Genomic DNA, 15,476 nt, shown 5'->3' with positions numbered 1-15,476 from the left:
CCCTAAAACTAGCAGACTCTTCTTCTATGAAAAAAGCCTGGACCTTGCAAATAATATCCATAGCTTTTATAAAAACTGTTTAAAAAAAAAAAAACTTTTAACGTTGAGATCTTTGTAGGTTCATATGCAATTGTAAGAAATAGTAGAAATTCCCTCCACCCTCCACCCTCCACCCAGTGTCCCCCAATGGTTACATCTTGTGTAACTACAGACAGTATCACAAACACAAAATTAACCATTGGTACCATCCACCAGCCTTATTCAGACTTCATCTGTTCCACCAGTACTTGTGTGTGTGTGTATATGCGTGTGTTTAGTTTTATGTGCCTTTATTACAGGGGTAGATTCACTACAGTCAAGATATTGAAGAGTTCTGTCCCCAGGATACCTCCTGCCACCCTTATAGTCACAGCCATCTTCCTCCCTGTCGCTCCCTAACTCCTGGCAACCACAGATCTGTTTTCCATCTCTATAATTTTGTCATTTTAAAAATGTTATATAAATGGAATCATAGAGTATATGACATTTTGAGATTGCCTTTTTTTTTTTATTCAGCGTAATTCCTTTGCTATCTGTTCAAGTTGTTACACATATCAGTACTTAGTTCCTTATTTGATTTAACCATTCACCCCTTGAAGAACATCTGGGTTGTTTTTAGTTTTAGCTATTACAAATGAAGCTACTATGAATATTCATGTATAGGTTTTGTGTGACTATAACGTTTCATGTCTCTGGGATAAATGCCATAGAGTGCAGTCGCTAGATCATATGGTAATTGTGCATTAAGTTTCGTAAGAAACTGCCAGACGCTTTTCTAGAGAGGTTGTACCATTTTACATTCCTCTCAAGAAGGTATGAATGAATCAGTTTCTCTACATTCTTGTCAGCACTTGGTGCTGTCACTATTTTTAATTTTAGCCATTTTGATATTTCATCATTGTTTTAATTTGCGTTTCCTAACAGCTAATATTGGTAAACATCTTTTCATGTGCTTGTTTGCATCTTCAACAAAATGTCTGTTCATGTCTTCAGATCAGTTTTTAATTAGGTTCCTTGGGTTTTTTTATCTTTGAGATTTGAGTTCTTTCTAGACTCTTTCCCCTTTATTCTTCTCTTACAAAATTTTAGCTACCGTAGATGCTGTAACCTTCATATACATTTTAGAGTCAAAACTGTGTCTTAAAAACTTTGCTGAGATTTCCATTGGAATTCCATTAAATCAGTCAATTTGGGGAGAATTGACATCTTTACTATATTAACTCTTCCAGTCCATAAACACAGTATTTCTCACTACTCTTTAGATTTTCTTTGAATTCTTAAATCAACATTTTGAAATCTTCAACATATAAGTCCTGTATATGTTTCATTAGACTTATGCCTAAATACTTTGTTTTCATTGGAGATATTTTAAATGTAATTGTGGTTTTAACTTGGGTTTCCATGTATTCATTGTTAGTATATACAAATATAATTGATTTTCCACTGTTCTTATACCTGTACTCACGTTAGTCCTTGGGGCTTTTCTATAGATTCCATGGGATTTTCTACATAGGCAGTTATGTCAGTTGTTTATTTCCAACTTGTATACCTTTTATTTCCTTTACTTGCCTTCTTGCTCTGGCTAGACTTTCCAATGCTACGTTGACTATGATAGTAAGAAAGAACATTCTTTCGTGTTCTCGACCTTGGGGTGAAAGCTTTCAGTTTTTCACCATTAAGAACAATGTTAATTATATGTTTTTTTGTAAATGCTTTTTTATAAAGTTGAGGAAGCTACCCTCTCTTCATAGTTTTTGAGAGATTTTATGATAAATGGGTATTAGAATACTATTTTTTAAATAGGCTTCAAACAGCTATGTCAGAATCCAAAACCTGGACACTGATGCCTTTGTCATGGCTGGGTTTTGCCTCCCTCTAAGGCAGTGATTGCCTCAGCCATTGGGTGCTGGATGCCCAGAGCCTATTATCTTGTCATACATGCCTCACTTCATCAGGGTCAGCAGGTCACTCCTCTGCCTATTCTTTTCTGCATCCTGATTCTTTTTTCCTCTGAAGTTGGCACCTTGTTAAATCTTCTTTAGGCCTTCACTGTGGTTAACTTAAGCGATATTCATATCTTTGGCAGGATGCAAGGTTAGGAATAACTGAACTGACTATGGAATAGAGATGATAAGGCTAATGTTGAAATTAGTTTTTTAAATTTGAATATATTACCTGTAGAGACATTAAATAGAACTTACCATCTTGGTCACATATATAGATCACTCAAAGCATCTTTCGTGTGAATAATGGGCTATCCTCGAGGACCCAGTGCCTCAGACCTGTCATAGGCAGGGCCTGGTTGCAGATATGCCCTGCTTTGGACACTTGTTAACATCACCAGCTGTGTAGCTGTCTTTTCTGCTGATCTGAGTCTAGTCTGGGAGAAATCCAAGAGGCCTGGTAGAATATGTTCTCTGAAGCCCACCAGATTTGGTCTGTGGCTGTAGGACTGTTATTTCTGCAGCTGCTTTGAGGGAGGGCCAGCCAGGGGCCAGCCAGGAGGCCTGCCCAACCCCCCCAACCCTCCACCCCTGTTCAAGCCATGCTGGCTGTCTTTTCTCAGAGCCCTCAGGAACCAGGATGGGAAGGTGGCCCTTGGAGTCACTCTGGAAGCTCTCGTGGGGCCTTGCAGCTCCTCTCTGGACTGAGACAGGGTTGCCTGAGGAGCCTAAGTCTTGGCTTCATTCCAGATGCTTCTCCTAGCAAAGCTACCTGGATGTGGGTAATACCGTGAGTGGGTATTATCATCTCCAAGGGCCACCCTACCATTCTCCCAGGTACATAGAAGAAACTCTAGACCAATGTTATCAGCAACTTTATTTCTTGGTAAATATCAATTATTCTTTTCTAATAAATTGACGAAGATGAACACAAAGGATTTGGAGTAGAGGGTATTGGTCAGTCCGCAGCCAAGCAATATAATATGTGCTTTGATGACTTGGAAATTAACAGTCAGAAAGATTGATCATGAAAACCCCCTGACACAGGGCCTCTCTTTTAAGATCCCCTGTTCAGTATATTCTTTCCAGGTCTTTAAGTTCCTAAGTTTTCTGTGCGTTACAATTTTTCTTTTCTATACATTTTCTCTCTTTTAAATGTATAAAAAAATGAGTTACTATCATCACATGTTCTTTTTTAACAAATGAAATTTAAGTACATCTCCATACTTTGAAAATCATATCACATCATGATAGTCTGGCAAAGGTATCATACCTGCCACTGTAGAAGACAATTGAGCAACTTTCGGTAACTCACCACCGTATCAAACCATAGGGGTATTTTCATGATATACTGTTATTTGTTTCCTTCTAGACAAAAGCTCTCATGGACAAGCTTCAGAAGACTGTTTCGTCTGAAGGAAGATTTAAAAATCTCAGAGAAACCCTTAAAAAGTATGTCTATTTTGTTAAATTATTCATAATTCAGAAGTATTTTTATAGTATACAAATAGTGACCTACCTCATACTTTTCTTTGGAAAGAAAAACAAATGGGACACAACTTCCATCATCCAGGTGGTTTTCTGATTTTCCTTTTCATTTGGAATACCACGCGTACAGTAAGTGTCTTATGGATATACTCATGGTCTGCAGAGCATTCCAAATAAGAAAATGTCGCCATAGTAAATCTTTTACCATCTTTTACTATAAAAAGTTTCTTTATTTGGTATTTCCTAATCTAAACACAGTGATTCCCTGTGATTCTTTATTTGAATATTCCAGTCCCTATTGCTTTTGTTTTTTATTTTTCGCTTTTTATTGCTGGATCATTTTCTCATTCTTCAGACAGAGGGAGGAGGGGGGAAGGGAGAACAGAGTATATCCTTCTGCAGTTTGTTTTCTTATGACCTGCCACACGTACTTCACTTACTCTGGAAAATTTTGTCCTGTGATGTCATGGCTGAAAGAAAGATTTAAAGTAACAACCACAATAGGATAAGAACTATTAACTGAAGATTGAATAAACGATAGACTCTATGCTAAGTGCTTGATGTATTTTGTTTAAGCCTCACAGCAAACTAGAGATAAAAGTTTCATTGTCTCCCTTTCACAGACAAGGAAACTGCAGTTCAGAGAGTTTGCCCGCCACCACTTAGTAAGTAGGCAAGTGGGGACTCAAACTCAGTTCTGCCTGGATTAGAAGGCCATGTTCTCAACCTCTAGACTCCAAGAATGCACCTTCCAAACCAAGAAGGTCTCACTTTAGTGTGCAGGTGTGATATTAAGTCTATACCTTCTAAAGCATTTAAATACTAACTAAAACAGAAAGCAAGTTTTACAAGTTTTAATCACATTGATTTTTCCACCCACTTCTTCAAGGTTGAATGTTTGCACTTTAATGAGGTGAGGGTATGGGTTTTCCTACATGCTTTTATATCTCCAACGGTGTGGCCAGTTGGCAAGCACTGCAGGCAAATGCTACAAGCAAGTCCCGTTAGCAGATGTTTTGTATTTGTCTGTAAGACATCCTGCTGTTTGATGTACCATTGTCTCAAACACATAGTAAAGCATGAGCTGTAATTTTGTATCATACTCTATTGTAAGACATACTTAAACCTCTGCATATCATGAGCATGCTTCTGAACATGGACTTAAAAGACTTCTTTTCAAAAAAAAAAAAAAAGACTTCTTTTCTTCAGGAGGGGAGCAGCACAGCTGCTTCCTGTTGAAACTGGGGAGGTGGGTGGACACCTGTTGGATGAGCTTGCGAACGGTGCCTCTTGGTCTTTCAGTTGTAACCCCCCTGCTGTTCCTTATCTGGGGATGTACCTGACCGACCTGGCGTTCATTGAAGAAGGAACACCAAACTTTACTGAGGAAGGCCTCGTCAATTTCTCCAAGATGAGAATGGTGGGTTCGCGTTTCATGTAATCAGCCTGTCTCGGTGACCTGAGTGGCTTATAGAGAAGAGGCGATGTCACGGAAGAGTGACCATTTACTTTTTCACCTTGACCTTTTTATCCGACACTGGGTCTGATACCCGATGTTGGCTGATTCAGGAGATTTTCACAGTCCTCTTTCAGCTAGCAGTCTAGACAAAGAGGGTGGGGAATAAAGCCCCAGGGATGACTTTCTGAGGCTGAGCAGTGACAGACAGATGCTGAAGGCTTCTTGCTGGACGGCTGGGTTCTGAGCACTAGGTTTGAAGCGAGGAGCCCATGGACTCTAACGCCCCATGCTTGCCACCTGAGGATACCCCATGCCAGCTGTCTCCCTGATTGGGAATTCAGTATCTTCTTGCTAGTAGCGTTTCTTGTGGCTCATTGAAGGCAAAAAAGCCCTAGGGCTAGGTCATGATGGAGCAGGGCTCCAGACACCTCACTGGATGGAGTAAGGGGCTGACTCCTCTGGGACAGGCTCCCAGAAAACTTTGCTGCAACACAGGGCAGTGCTTATGCTTTGCTTCTGTTGTTTCTCCGTCAGATATCACACATCATCAGAGAGATACGCCAGTTCCAGCAGACTTCCTATCGAATCGATCATCAGCCAAAGGTAATCGTGTATGCTTGTCAGGGAATTTAAAGAAGAAAAAAGTGGAAGTTAATTCATTGGAAACAGCAGTAGAGTAGGTAAAAAATACCAAAAGCTAACTCAAAGAAAAGACCAAAAAGACAGACAAACCTTTGGTAACTCTGATTAAGAAAAACAAGAAAGATAGCAAAAAGAATATCAATTCATCATCAAACTCTATCTATTTTATATCTTGTGAAGCTGTCCACACCACCACCACCACCCCTGGTCCAAGCTACCAATATCTGGCACCTGGTGTACCGAATGCAAATCCATTCTACAAATTTACAGCCAAATAGGACCCTCTGAAACACACAGTGGGAGTTGCTTGCCCCTTGCTTAAAATATTTTATTGGCTTCTCTTTGCTCTTAGGCTAAGGAAAGAAAAAAGAAACAATCCTGATATGTCCTAGAAATCTTGGATTATGTGATCCCTACTCATCTTCCAAGATTCATCTCACGTCTTTATCCCCTTCTTCTCTCCATCCCAACAATAATTGATGTTTATTACCTTTTTCTTTCTTCCTTTCCTTTCCTCTCTTCTTCCTTCTTTTAAAATTTTGTAATAGATGTTATTTTTTAGAATCATTTTAGCTTTACAGAAAAATTGAGATGGTAGGATAGAAGATTCCCATTTAACACACAGCTCATCATCCCTGTTATTTCATGGAACTTGACATACTTATTATGAAACTCATAAGGAAGCTTTGATAGGCAAAAAAAAAAAAAGAACTTTTTGAAAAATAAGAAGAGTAAGGGAGAGCCTTGCCTACCAGATACAGACACTAACTGCGGTGAATAGAAGAGGGCTGTCTTCGCAGAGGAATACAAACTCAGTGGAGTGGGATAAAGTCCAGGTGCAGATTTTGTCTATATGAGAACTTAATATGGGATAAAGGAGACATTTAAAGAAAGTGACAGAAAGAAGCTGACCATTGTGTAAATGAAAGAGGGATTTTGGCTCTCCATCTTATCCTATTCAAAAAATAAATTCCAGATGAATTCACTACTTTATTATAAAAATAAACATTACATTATTTTGATAAAATAATATAGGACAAAATATTCATGATCTTTGGATTTGAAAGACCTTCTTAAACACAGAATGCGAAAGCTATAAAAGATGAGGTTGATAAAGTTTGCTGAATCAAAATCTAAAACTTCTATTTGACAAAGGGCGATTGTTTAAAAAGTCAGAGTACAAGCAGTAGACTAGGAGACAGTGTTTGTAACATAAAAAAGATACAGAATAAAATTATTCCTATAAATTAAAGAAAAGTGTTCCTATAAATCTATAAGAAAAATCATAAACAACTCAATATTGACAAAGCTATAAACAGGTGATTCACAGAAGAAGAAACAAAAATGTCCAATACATATTTGGAGAATGCTCGACTTCATTAATAAGAAAAATACAAATTACGAAGCATCATTATCAGCTTATCAGATAGACATATTTTTAAAATATTGTTAACAGCAAACATTAGTTATAACAGATACTCTCATGTACTATAGGCACAACAGTTTTGGAGGTTATTTTATTATTTTTTTTAATTAAAAATTGATATACCAAGTAACCAGAATTCTCATACATTGCTGGTGAGAGTAACATGGTACAACCTCTTTGGAGGTTTCTGAAAATGTTAAATATGCATATTTAACTTAAATACCTTATGACCCAGGTATTTATCCAAGGGGGAAGTGAAAACATGCTCACAAAAAGTTTCACATAAAATGTTTATAGCATTTCTTAATAATAGCCAAAAATTGGAAATAGCCCAGGTGTCCATAAATAGATGAATGGATAAACAAATTGTGGTGTATCTATACAGTGGACCCACTACTCAGCAGTCGAAGATGATAACCGGTGAAACACACCACAACATAGATGAATCTCAGCACATAATGCAGAGTAAAAGAAACCAGACCCAGAAGAGTACATGCTGTGTGGTTCCACTTACATGAAGTTCTAGAGCAGACAGAACTAACACAGGTGATAGAAATCAGAGCAGTGATTGCTTCTGGCAGTAGGTTGAGTGGGAAGCTGCATGAGGGAACTTTCTGGGGTGATGAAATTATTCTCTAGCATGCTATATATGCAGCTTGGTTCTTGTTGTTTAGTCGTCAAGTCGTGTCCAACTCTTTGCAACCCCGTGAACTGTAGCCCTCTAGGCTCCTCCGTCCATAGGATTTCCCAAGAAAAAATACTGGAGTGGGTTGCTATTTCTTCCTCCAGATATATAAGTTACATGGGTATTTACTTTTGTCAAAACTAATCAAAGTATTCATTTTACTTACATCTGCTGTATCTCAGTAAAAATAAAGAGATATTTTTTTCTGTTTAGAACCTGTTCTAACATGTTCATTTCCCTGTCCTTTCATTTCATTTCTGGTGTGGAACCATTCACATGTGAGCACTAGGGAGTATGCTAACAAGGACTTCACTGTAACTCTGTGTCATAGTGAAATATTGATGGCAAGCCATCAATATGAGACCATTAAATAAACTCTGGTATGTCACACCCGTGATACAGCAGAGCAGTGAGAGCTCCTTGTGTGACAGGAGGAGCACCCCACATCTTCTAGTCTGATGAAAGCGGAATAAAATGTACCCTTGTGATACCACGTATTAGAGGAAAAATGATTTCTGTAAGTACCTGGTGATGTCTGGAAAGATACTAAAAAATATCCGGGAGAATACAAGCCAACTGATAACAGTGATGCTGCTTGAGGGCAGTGCCTAGGGTAGGGAGTTAAGAGGGGACCAGAGATTTTTTTTTATACAGTCAGAATATATTCCTAATGTCTTTTAGTTACATAAAGTATTTCGGCACTTGGAAGAAAATGTTGAATTGTGTCAGGCTCCATTCAGAAAATGTACCTCTGGTGCTGTGAAGGAACTCAAAGCGGGGATATCCCTTTCTTCTCCAGGTCACTCAGTACTTGCTTGACAAAGCCCTCATCATAGATGAAGATACGCTGTATGAGCTGTCACTAAAAATTGAACCTCGGCTCCCTGCTTGACGATCCGACCTTGCCCCGAGTCCGTGGAATTTTCATGGAAAGCAGAGTGGACAGAACTGTGCATGCCACGCCTCCCGCAGTGCTGAGAGGACAGGGGCTTGGAGACAAAGCCAGTCTCCTTTGTGTCCCAAAGATGACGGAGCCAAACCAGAATTCTGTCTCCAGCCAGGGAAGCCCAGCTGGTTGGGATCAAGGACAGATGCTTCAGACTTGGGTGGGAAGCTGAAGAGAGTGGTGTTGGGTAAAGCTGAGGGCGTATCTGCATGAGGGAGTATAAGCTGGGAGGTGCTGGTAGCCATTTTAATGCAGCAGGTAAGAAGGGGAATTTCAAATTGTGCCCCGTCTTCTGTTAAGAACTCAGGGATAAAGGTCCATGGAAAAGGCTTGTGATGTTTCGCTGGCACTTCACTGGCCTGGGGCACCTCCCAGTTTTCTCCTAGGATTTAACTGCTTCTCTTACATTTCCTTTGTTCCAGGCTTCCAGAAGCGCCGAGGCTGTCTCTGGGGGGACGGGCCGACACATGAGCAATTTCAATCCTCAGCATGTGCATGGTTCTCAGTGCATCATAAATATTTATACTGGAGGAATGGCATGTTCTGAAACTGCCCTTTCAGCCTTTAGGCAACAGGACAGGAAAGACATGTTGGAAGCCCCATGGATTTGTATGTGACACTTCCATAACTTAGGACTCAATAGCTGTGCCCCCAAAGAGTCCGGCCACGGGGGGACTTCCTCCTGAGGCTGTGCAGTTCAGGAAGTCGATGCCGTTGGAGAGGCGGGTGCAGGCTTTGCAAAAAGATGCCCAGGCGCCTCACGAACAAAACTGTGGAATACAACAGAAGGCCACCGAGGGGAAGAGTGGGTCTCAATGCTAAGTGAAAAGATACACTTAAAAAATCATCTCTGCGCCTTTCTGAGCTTGTGTTCATTCCCCCCCAGCCCCTTGGTTATGTGGGAATCTGTTCTGATTTACACAAACCATGCTTAGGCTCACTATGAACATTACTTGTCTTTTTTTAAAGTTGTCTAGTGCAGCGGCCCCCAACCTTTGTGGCACCAGGGACAGGTTTCATGGAAGACCATTTTTCCACAGACTGGGGCGGGGGGAGGGCAGTTGGTTTCAGAGTGATTACGTGCATTACATTTATTGTGCACTTTATTTCTATTGTTATTACATCAGCCCCACCAAAGATCATCAGGCATTAGACCCTGGAGGCTGGGGACCCCTGATTTAGTGGGACTTTTTTTTTAAATCCACCCTTCCATGTGCTATTAGTAGACAGTTCTTTTCCAGTCATCTTTGTTTTTAAATTTTGAGACATTTCTGAGTGAAAATTTTGTAAGTATATGAGAAATGGGCCCAACCACTCATGAGCTCTTGTGTCAGAAAACCAAATGCAGGGGTTCGTCCTCCTACCCTAGGCTGGGAAAGTGACTGTGATTTCCCCAGGATTGTTGGTTGTTGAAGAAATAGGGCTATCTCATGTTTACCTCCCTCTTCTCTTCTCAGGGAGACCTCTGCTTTCAAAGAAGAGAAAAGATATTGTTACCTGAGCCTATTGCATCTGGCATTATTTCTTAGAGGCATGAAGCATATCAATGCTGACATTGAAAAAAATTGATCTGTTTGGCTGCTTTCTCTCTTTGCACTTTAATTATGTTGTCAGAGCTGACAGCTGACTAATAAATTCAACTTGCTGGCTCATAAGACCCAGTGGAATTGATAATATCCCACAGAGGTGGAGAATGTACATTTTTCCTGCATGGCCATCTCTGTACATAACTATATAGTGAAATATCAAGTAAGTAAAAAAAGAAATATTTATAATATTTGAAGACCATTCCAAAAATATTTTCAATAGCTCATATTAGCTAACAGGCTAGCTCTAAACTCAAGGAGGGTGACTTATGGATGCTTAATTTTTCTTTCTTTTTTTTTTTTTTTTTTAAAGTTGCTTGTTTTTTCTCTTTAGTTTCAAATAAAAAGTTGATGCATCTTGATGCATGATAAGAAGCATGAGTTCTTTGGATCCTAACAATGAATAACTTATCATTTTTTTTCTCAGTGTTCAGAAACAAAGTTTGAACTAATATGTATTAGTTACACCAAGCACCTCAAAGCCTTGCAAAAGAATAAGAAAGTAAAGGTTAACTTTCTTGGTGCAAAGACACAGTTTTGAAAGTGAACAAAAACCAGGACAAATCAGTGAAAAGACCACACACACAGCAGTTTCAGGCAGAACAACACCTGGAAATGTTGTATCAGACTCTGGCCTTGGACTCTCCAGAGTCTTCCAGAAGGGAGGGTGTGGTTCTGTGGGCACTGTCCCTGGAAGTTTGGACCCTTAATTCTATGACCCAGTGGTTCCAAAGGCACTGCAGCTATTCTTATTAGAGAAAAATAGGAACTAGAGGAATTTCCAAATGCTCCTTCCCTTTTGGCATACAGGTTTTCCTCAGCTAGTGACAAAGCCGGCAGGTCTATTTCCTGCAGAATGTTGGAAGAGCGCCCCCTAGCGGTCAACTATGGGCACTGTCCGTCGTCTCTGCTGACCCTTTAAGTACTTTTTTTTGCGAGTTACACACCCCTCCTGCTTCCTGGAGTCTGAAGCCTTGAGGGAGCTACAAGAGAGAACCCCACTTCCAAGAGAGTTGCTTTTGATGACCTGCACCATTTCTGGGCCAGCTGGGAGAGGAAAGCGCATTTTTAAAAAGCTCAATTTGGTCACGTTTAAAAGCCCCAAGAGCAATTTGTGGTTTCCTTTTGATTGTTTAAAGCACCCATCCTCTTCTGCCTTGCAAGCTTTGTGTAATGGTTGGAATGAGCGCTCCTGGCTGGGTCTGCTTGTATTCCATTACATGAGACCCATTTCTATGAGTAGATGGGAGGTCAGCTTCTAACAGCCAAGTAGGGAACATTTGTATTCTTGCAAAATTAACCTAGAAAATCAGAAGTAAAATCCAATTTCATGCTTTCAGATGAATACTCACATTTTGTACAGTCAATGAAATTATCTTGGGGATTTTAGGGGATGCCTTTGGTGATTAACTCAGACATCCAGTTTTGCTACAGGGACAAGTCTCTTATTTAAGGCAATATATTATGTGACTGATTCAGGCATGAAGTAGAATGTTGTCAGTTTTCCTTAGTGTTTCTCTGAAGGAATTTAAAGAGGGAAATTCAAACCTACTGTTGCAGTATTTTCAACTGACTCTCACCCCAAGTCCCTATTACTGTTCATTAAAGTTCAGTACAGATGTTGAATGACTTGGCAGAGAAAAATCCATGATGTTCCAGTTTGGAGTGTGTGTGATAATGGACCTCTTTTTTCTCACAGTGTTGTAACCAGACAGGACCTTGGGTCAGCGATGATTGGACTGTTTTCAAATTCTTAACTAAAAAAAGTAATGCTGTAGGGGGGTTGTTCCCAATAGAATTAAGTTTTATTTTAAAATAAAGGATTTCATTTAGCTTTTCTTTTCAAAGGTTGATTTTATTCCCCCTGGAGGGGGGAAAAAAAACAACTTTCCCTTCATTTTAAACCATAAGATTTTTTTAAAAACCAGCCTGTGAAGTTTATTATTTTTACTGCTATTGAAATGGTATAAAAGATAATATTTATGGCTAAACAATAGAGCTGTGCTAATGTCCACAGCCAGAAGGAATACGTGAATAAGATTCATTTTCACTTCAGAAAGACAACAGATTGTAGCTTTAACTAATGACTTGATTACTGACACCACTATGTGAACCCTGGTAATAAGACTTGAATCAATGAAATCTAATCAGAGTGTCATTTCTTGGGATCTGTTAGTGACTTAAAATTAAGGCAGGGAGGAACTAAAGTAGAAAACAACCATCTTGTGGTAGGTATAAATACATGAAAGATCAGAAAATTATTCACCTTGGCTACCATACCACATGATGTTAACATTAGGGTTGATTTGATTGTACTTGATTGCATTTGCTCAAGAAAAATAATAGTTCTACTAAATGATGTTGAACCACTGTCTTATTCCACCACCATTAATTTTTCTCTGGAAAGGCAGTTGTGAAAGAGCACTGGACTAGGCATCCTAGCCCTAGGTTCAGATCTACCCAGCTAAAGCTGGGAAACCTTAGGCCAGTGCTGAAACCTCTCTGATCCTCAGTTTCCTCATCTGTGAAATGGAGTTAAGAGTGATTCCTGTGCTGCCTACCTCACAGGACTGTCATGAGGACAGAGTGGATCCGACTGTAAAGTGCTGTCCAAATGTGAGGTAATTTGATTACCATCCTCATCTCTCTTTTGCAGAGGATTTAAGTGTATTTGTTTGTTATTTGTGTGTGTGATGGACAAACCCATGTATTACTTGGAGAACTATATTGTTTGTGTCCAGTTACTTTGCAAACCTGCTGACATCTGTGACTCCGACAGAGGGGTTTGTGCTGGCCTAACACTTGCCAGGTGAGGTGTGGGTTATGCCTGTATGCAAATTAAACTTTGCCTTTCTCAAATTCTCCAAAATCTCCTTAGTCTCATTTGATTGCTTCAGCATTTTTCTATATTGTCTTCTGTGGGCTCCTTCAGATATTCTTTTACTTCTAAAGTTCAGGGAGGAAAAGGTTTAGAAGAAGCCATGTTTCAGGTACTAAAATATCAGAGAATTTGAAGGATCTCGGGCTTCCTAGGTGGCACTAATAGTGAAGAATTCACCTGCCCATGCAGGAGACTCAAGAGATGCAGGTTCGATCCCTGCGTCGGGAAGATCCCCTGGAGGAGGAAATGGCAACTGACTCCAGGATTCTTGCTTGAAAAATTCCATGGACAGAGGAGCTTGGGCTAAAGCTTGGACAGTGGGCCAAAGTCCATGAGGTCTCAAAGAGTCGGACACAACTGAGCATGCACGCAAAGATGGCATGAAAGGTCATCTAGCCCCACTGTCTTCCCAGGGTTTACAGCTCTCCCATGCCTTCACCAGCCCAGGTTTGAATACCTCCGGGCTCACAGAACTCATTACTCTCCAAAGAGCTCTGTTCACCCAGTGGCAGCTCATGAACAGGCTGTGGAGAGAAGAGCTACTGAGGTTAGAGATGGAGGTCTGAGGCTGTGTTCCTCATTTAAAATGAAAGCCTCATATCTGCCCCTAGAATAACTGCAGTGGCTCCATGGAATAATATATATGAAAATACTTCACTTTGGTCCAGTAGATGAAGTTGTCCTAATGTTTAGAGCTGAAGGAAATATGATGCAGCTGTTGAGTCCAAGAGAAAACTGAGAAAAGGGAGAATGTGGGTCCTTCTGTCTCATTGGCTCCCTTTTCCACTTCTGAAATGAGCAATCGGCCTGGTAGGGATTTGGGAACCCAGGTTCCTTTCATTTTGTTACTTGGCCATTCCTCATGGCGTTGACCTTGCCTGCTGGTCAAGTCTGGGTCCTGTTATTAATACATTCAGGCTCTAGCCAGATTCAGGGACAGAAAAGAGAATAAGCCCACAACAGGAGATTTCCTTTATAGCAAGTAATAGGGCACTTACACACTTCACTTCTGTTCCCATCCCTATGACATGAACTAGCCAAGTGAACACCTGGCCACTAGCCCTGAACTTTGAAGGGAATTGGTGAAGATGAGACGGGAGTATGTGGCCTATGACAGAGATCATAATTCGAAGAATTTTCAGAAATCTGGGATATCTGTTGAGTCATCTATGGAGGTGGCCACTTCATCACCCCACCTTTATCATAAGTGGGAGGATAACTAGGCCCTCAAAAGAAGGGTGCCACACATTTTTCTCAAAAATAGCCCAATTTCTCTTCTGACCTTACTAACATAAAATTACACTGTAACAGATGAGGAGTTGAGGTAAGGCATGGGGTGGGTGCATGCGAGCATGCTAAGTTGTTTCAGTCGTGTCCAACTCTTTGTGACCCCATGGACTGCAGCCCACCCGGCTCCTCTGTCCATGGGATTCTCCAGGCAAGAATACTGGAGTGGTTTGCTACGCCCTCCTCCAGGGGATCTTCCCAACATAGGGATTGAACGCACGTCTCCTGTGTCTCCTGTATTGCAGGTGGTTTCTGTGCTGCTGAGCCACCTCGGAAACCCATGGGGTGGGTAGGTGGAGGGTAAATGTCCTCTAGTAAGGAATTGGAAAAAAAAAATAAAAAGAGCGGTTTCTCATTGTAACCACCATCTTTTAAATTCTATATCTCCATGCTTTTCAAAAGCCTCACCATTCTCTGCATCTGGGATCTGGGGTGTTTCAGGCTCACTGGATTTATTTCACCTGGTGCCTGAACTGCCATGAAACAGTTTGGTCAGCCCCACAGACCTCTAACTTGCTGCCTCTTCTGCCAGGGGAGCAGGAGGGACTATGGTCTGTTAGGACAAAATGTGAAAACTGGGAGCTCTAACTCTTTACAGGATCATGCAATCAGTTTGGTGGGTCCCAATCTGCAATTGTTCAATGAGATAACATAGGAGAACCTAGAAAATATGTGAGTATAACATATCACATGCAAAAAGGGTATCACTTGTACGGTAGGTTACAATGATAGCATATATGTTAACTGAGACCAATACACAGTAAAGTGCTTGAATCTTAAGTGTACAGCTTGAGGAATTTTTACACGTGTGTACACTCATACAACCACCCCTAAATCAAGAACCCTTCCAGCCCCAGCGGGCCCTCTGAGGCACTCTCCCAGTCAGTACCCCCATGCAAAGGTAAAATATTTGCTTTTGCTTTTGACCCAATTTGAAAGAGGTGGAGGCTCTGAAAGAGAACCTCTCTGGGTGGGAGGTTATTTCTGGGCTCCATGACCTGCTCCATCATCCCCTCCTCGCATGGCTTGGGTCCTGAGGAGGAAGGGAAAGGAGTCAGCTGGTGATGTGCACCTGGACATAGAAGCTGGGTACG

The 15,476-nt window shown here is 40.7% G+C and overlaps 1 protein-coding gene across 4 annotated transcripts in view; it reads left to right on the top strand.

Annotated features, from left to right (window-relative positions):
- Positions 1-13,068, top strand: part of RASGRF2 (Ras protein specific guanine nucleotide releasing factor 2) — a 246,104-nt gene extending 233,036 nt beyond the window's left edge. For all 4 annotated transcript variants that reach the window (XM_043464746.1, XM_043464747.1, XM_043464748.1 and 1 more), the window contains 4 exons: positions 3,355-3,434; positions 4,773-4,890; positions 5,464-5,532; positions 8,482-13,068. In XM_043464746.1, coding sequence (XP_043320681.1) covers positions 3,355-3,434; positions 4,773-4,890; positions 5,464-5,532; positions 8,482-8,574 — 360 coding nt within the window. In that variant the 3' untranslated portion in view covers positions 8,575-13,068. The remainder of the gene's footprint in view (positions 1-3,354; positions 3,435-4,772; positions 4,891-5,463; positions 5,533-8,481) is intronic.
- Positions 13,069-15,476: the final 2,408 nt, after the last annotated feature.

The sequence above is a fragment of the Cervus canadensis genome, chromosome 4 (genome assembly GCF_019320065.1).
Source record: "Cervus canadensis isolate Bull #8, Minnesota chromosome 4, ASM1932006v1, whole genome shotgun sequence".
Taxonomy (NCBI): domain Eukaryota; kingdom Metazoa; phylum Chordata; class Mammalia; order Artiodactyla; family Cervidae; genus Cervus; species Cervus canadensis.
The sequence above is the reverse complement of the archived record's forward strand: the minus strand, read 5'-3'. Positions and strand labels throughout refer to the sequence as shown.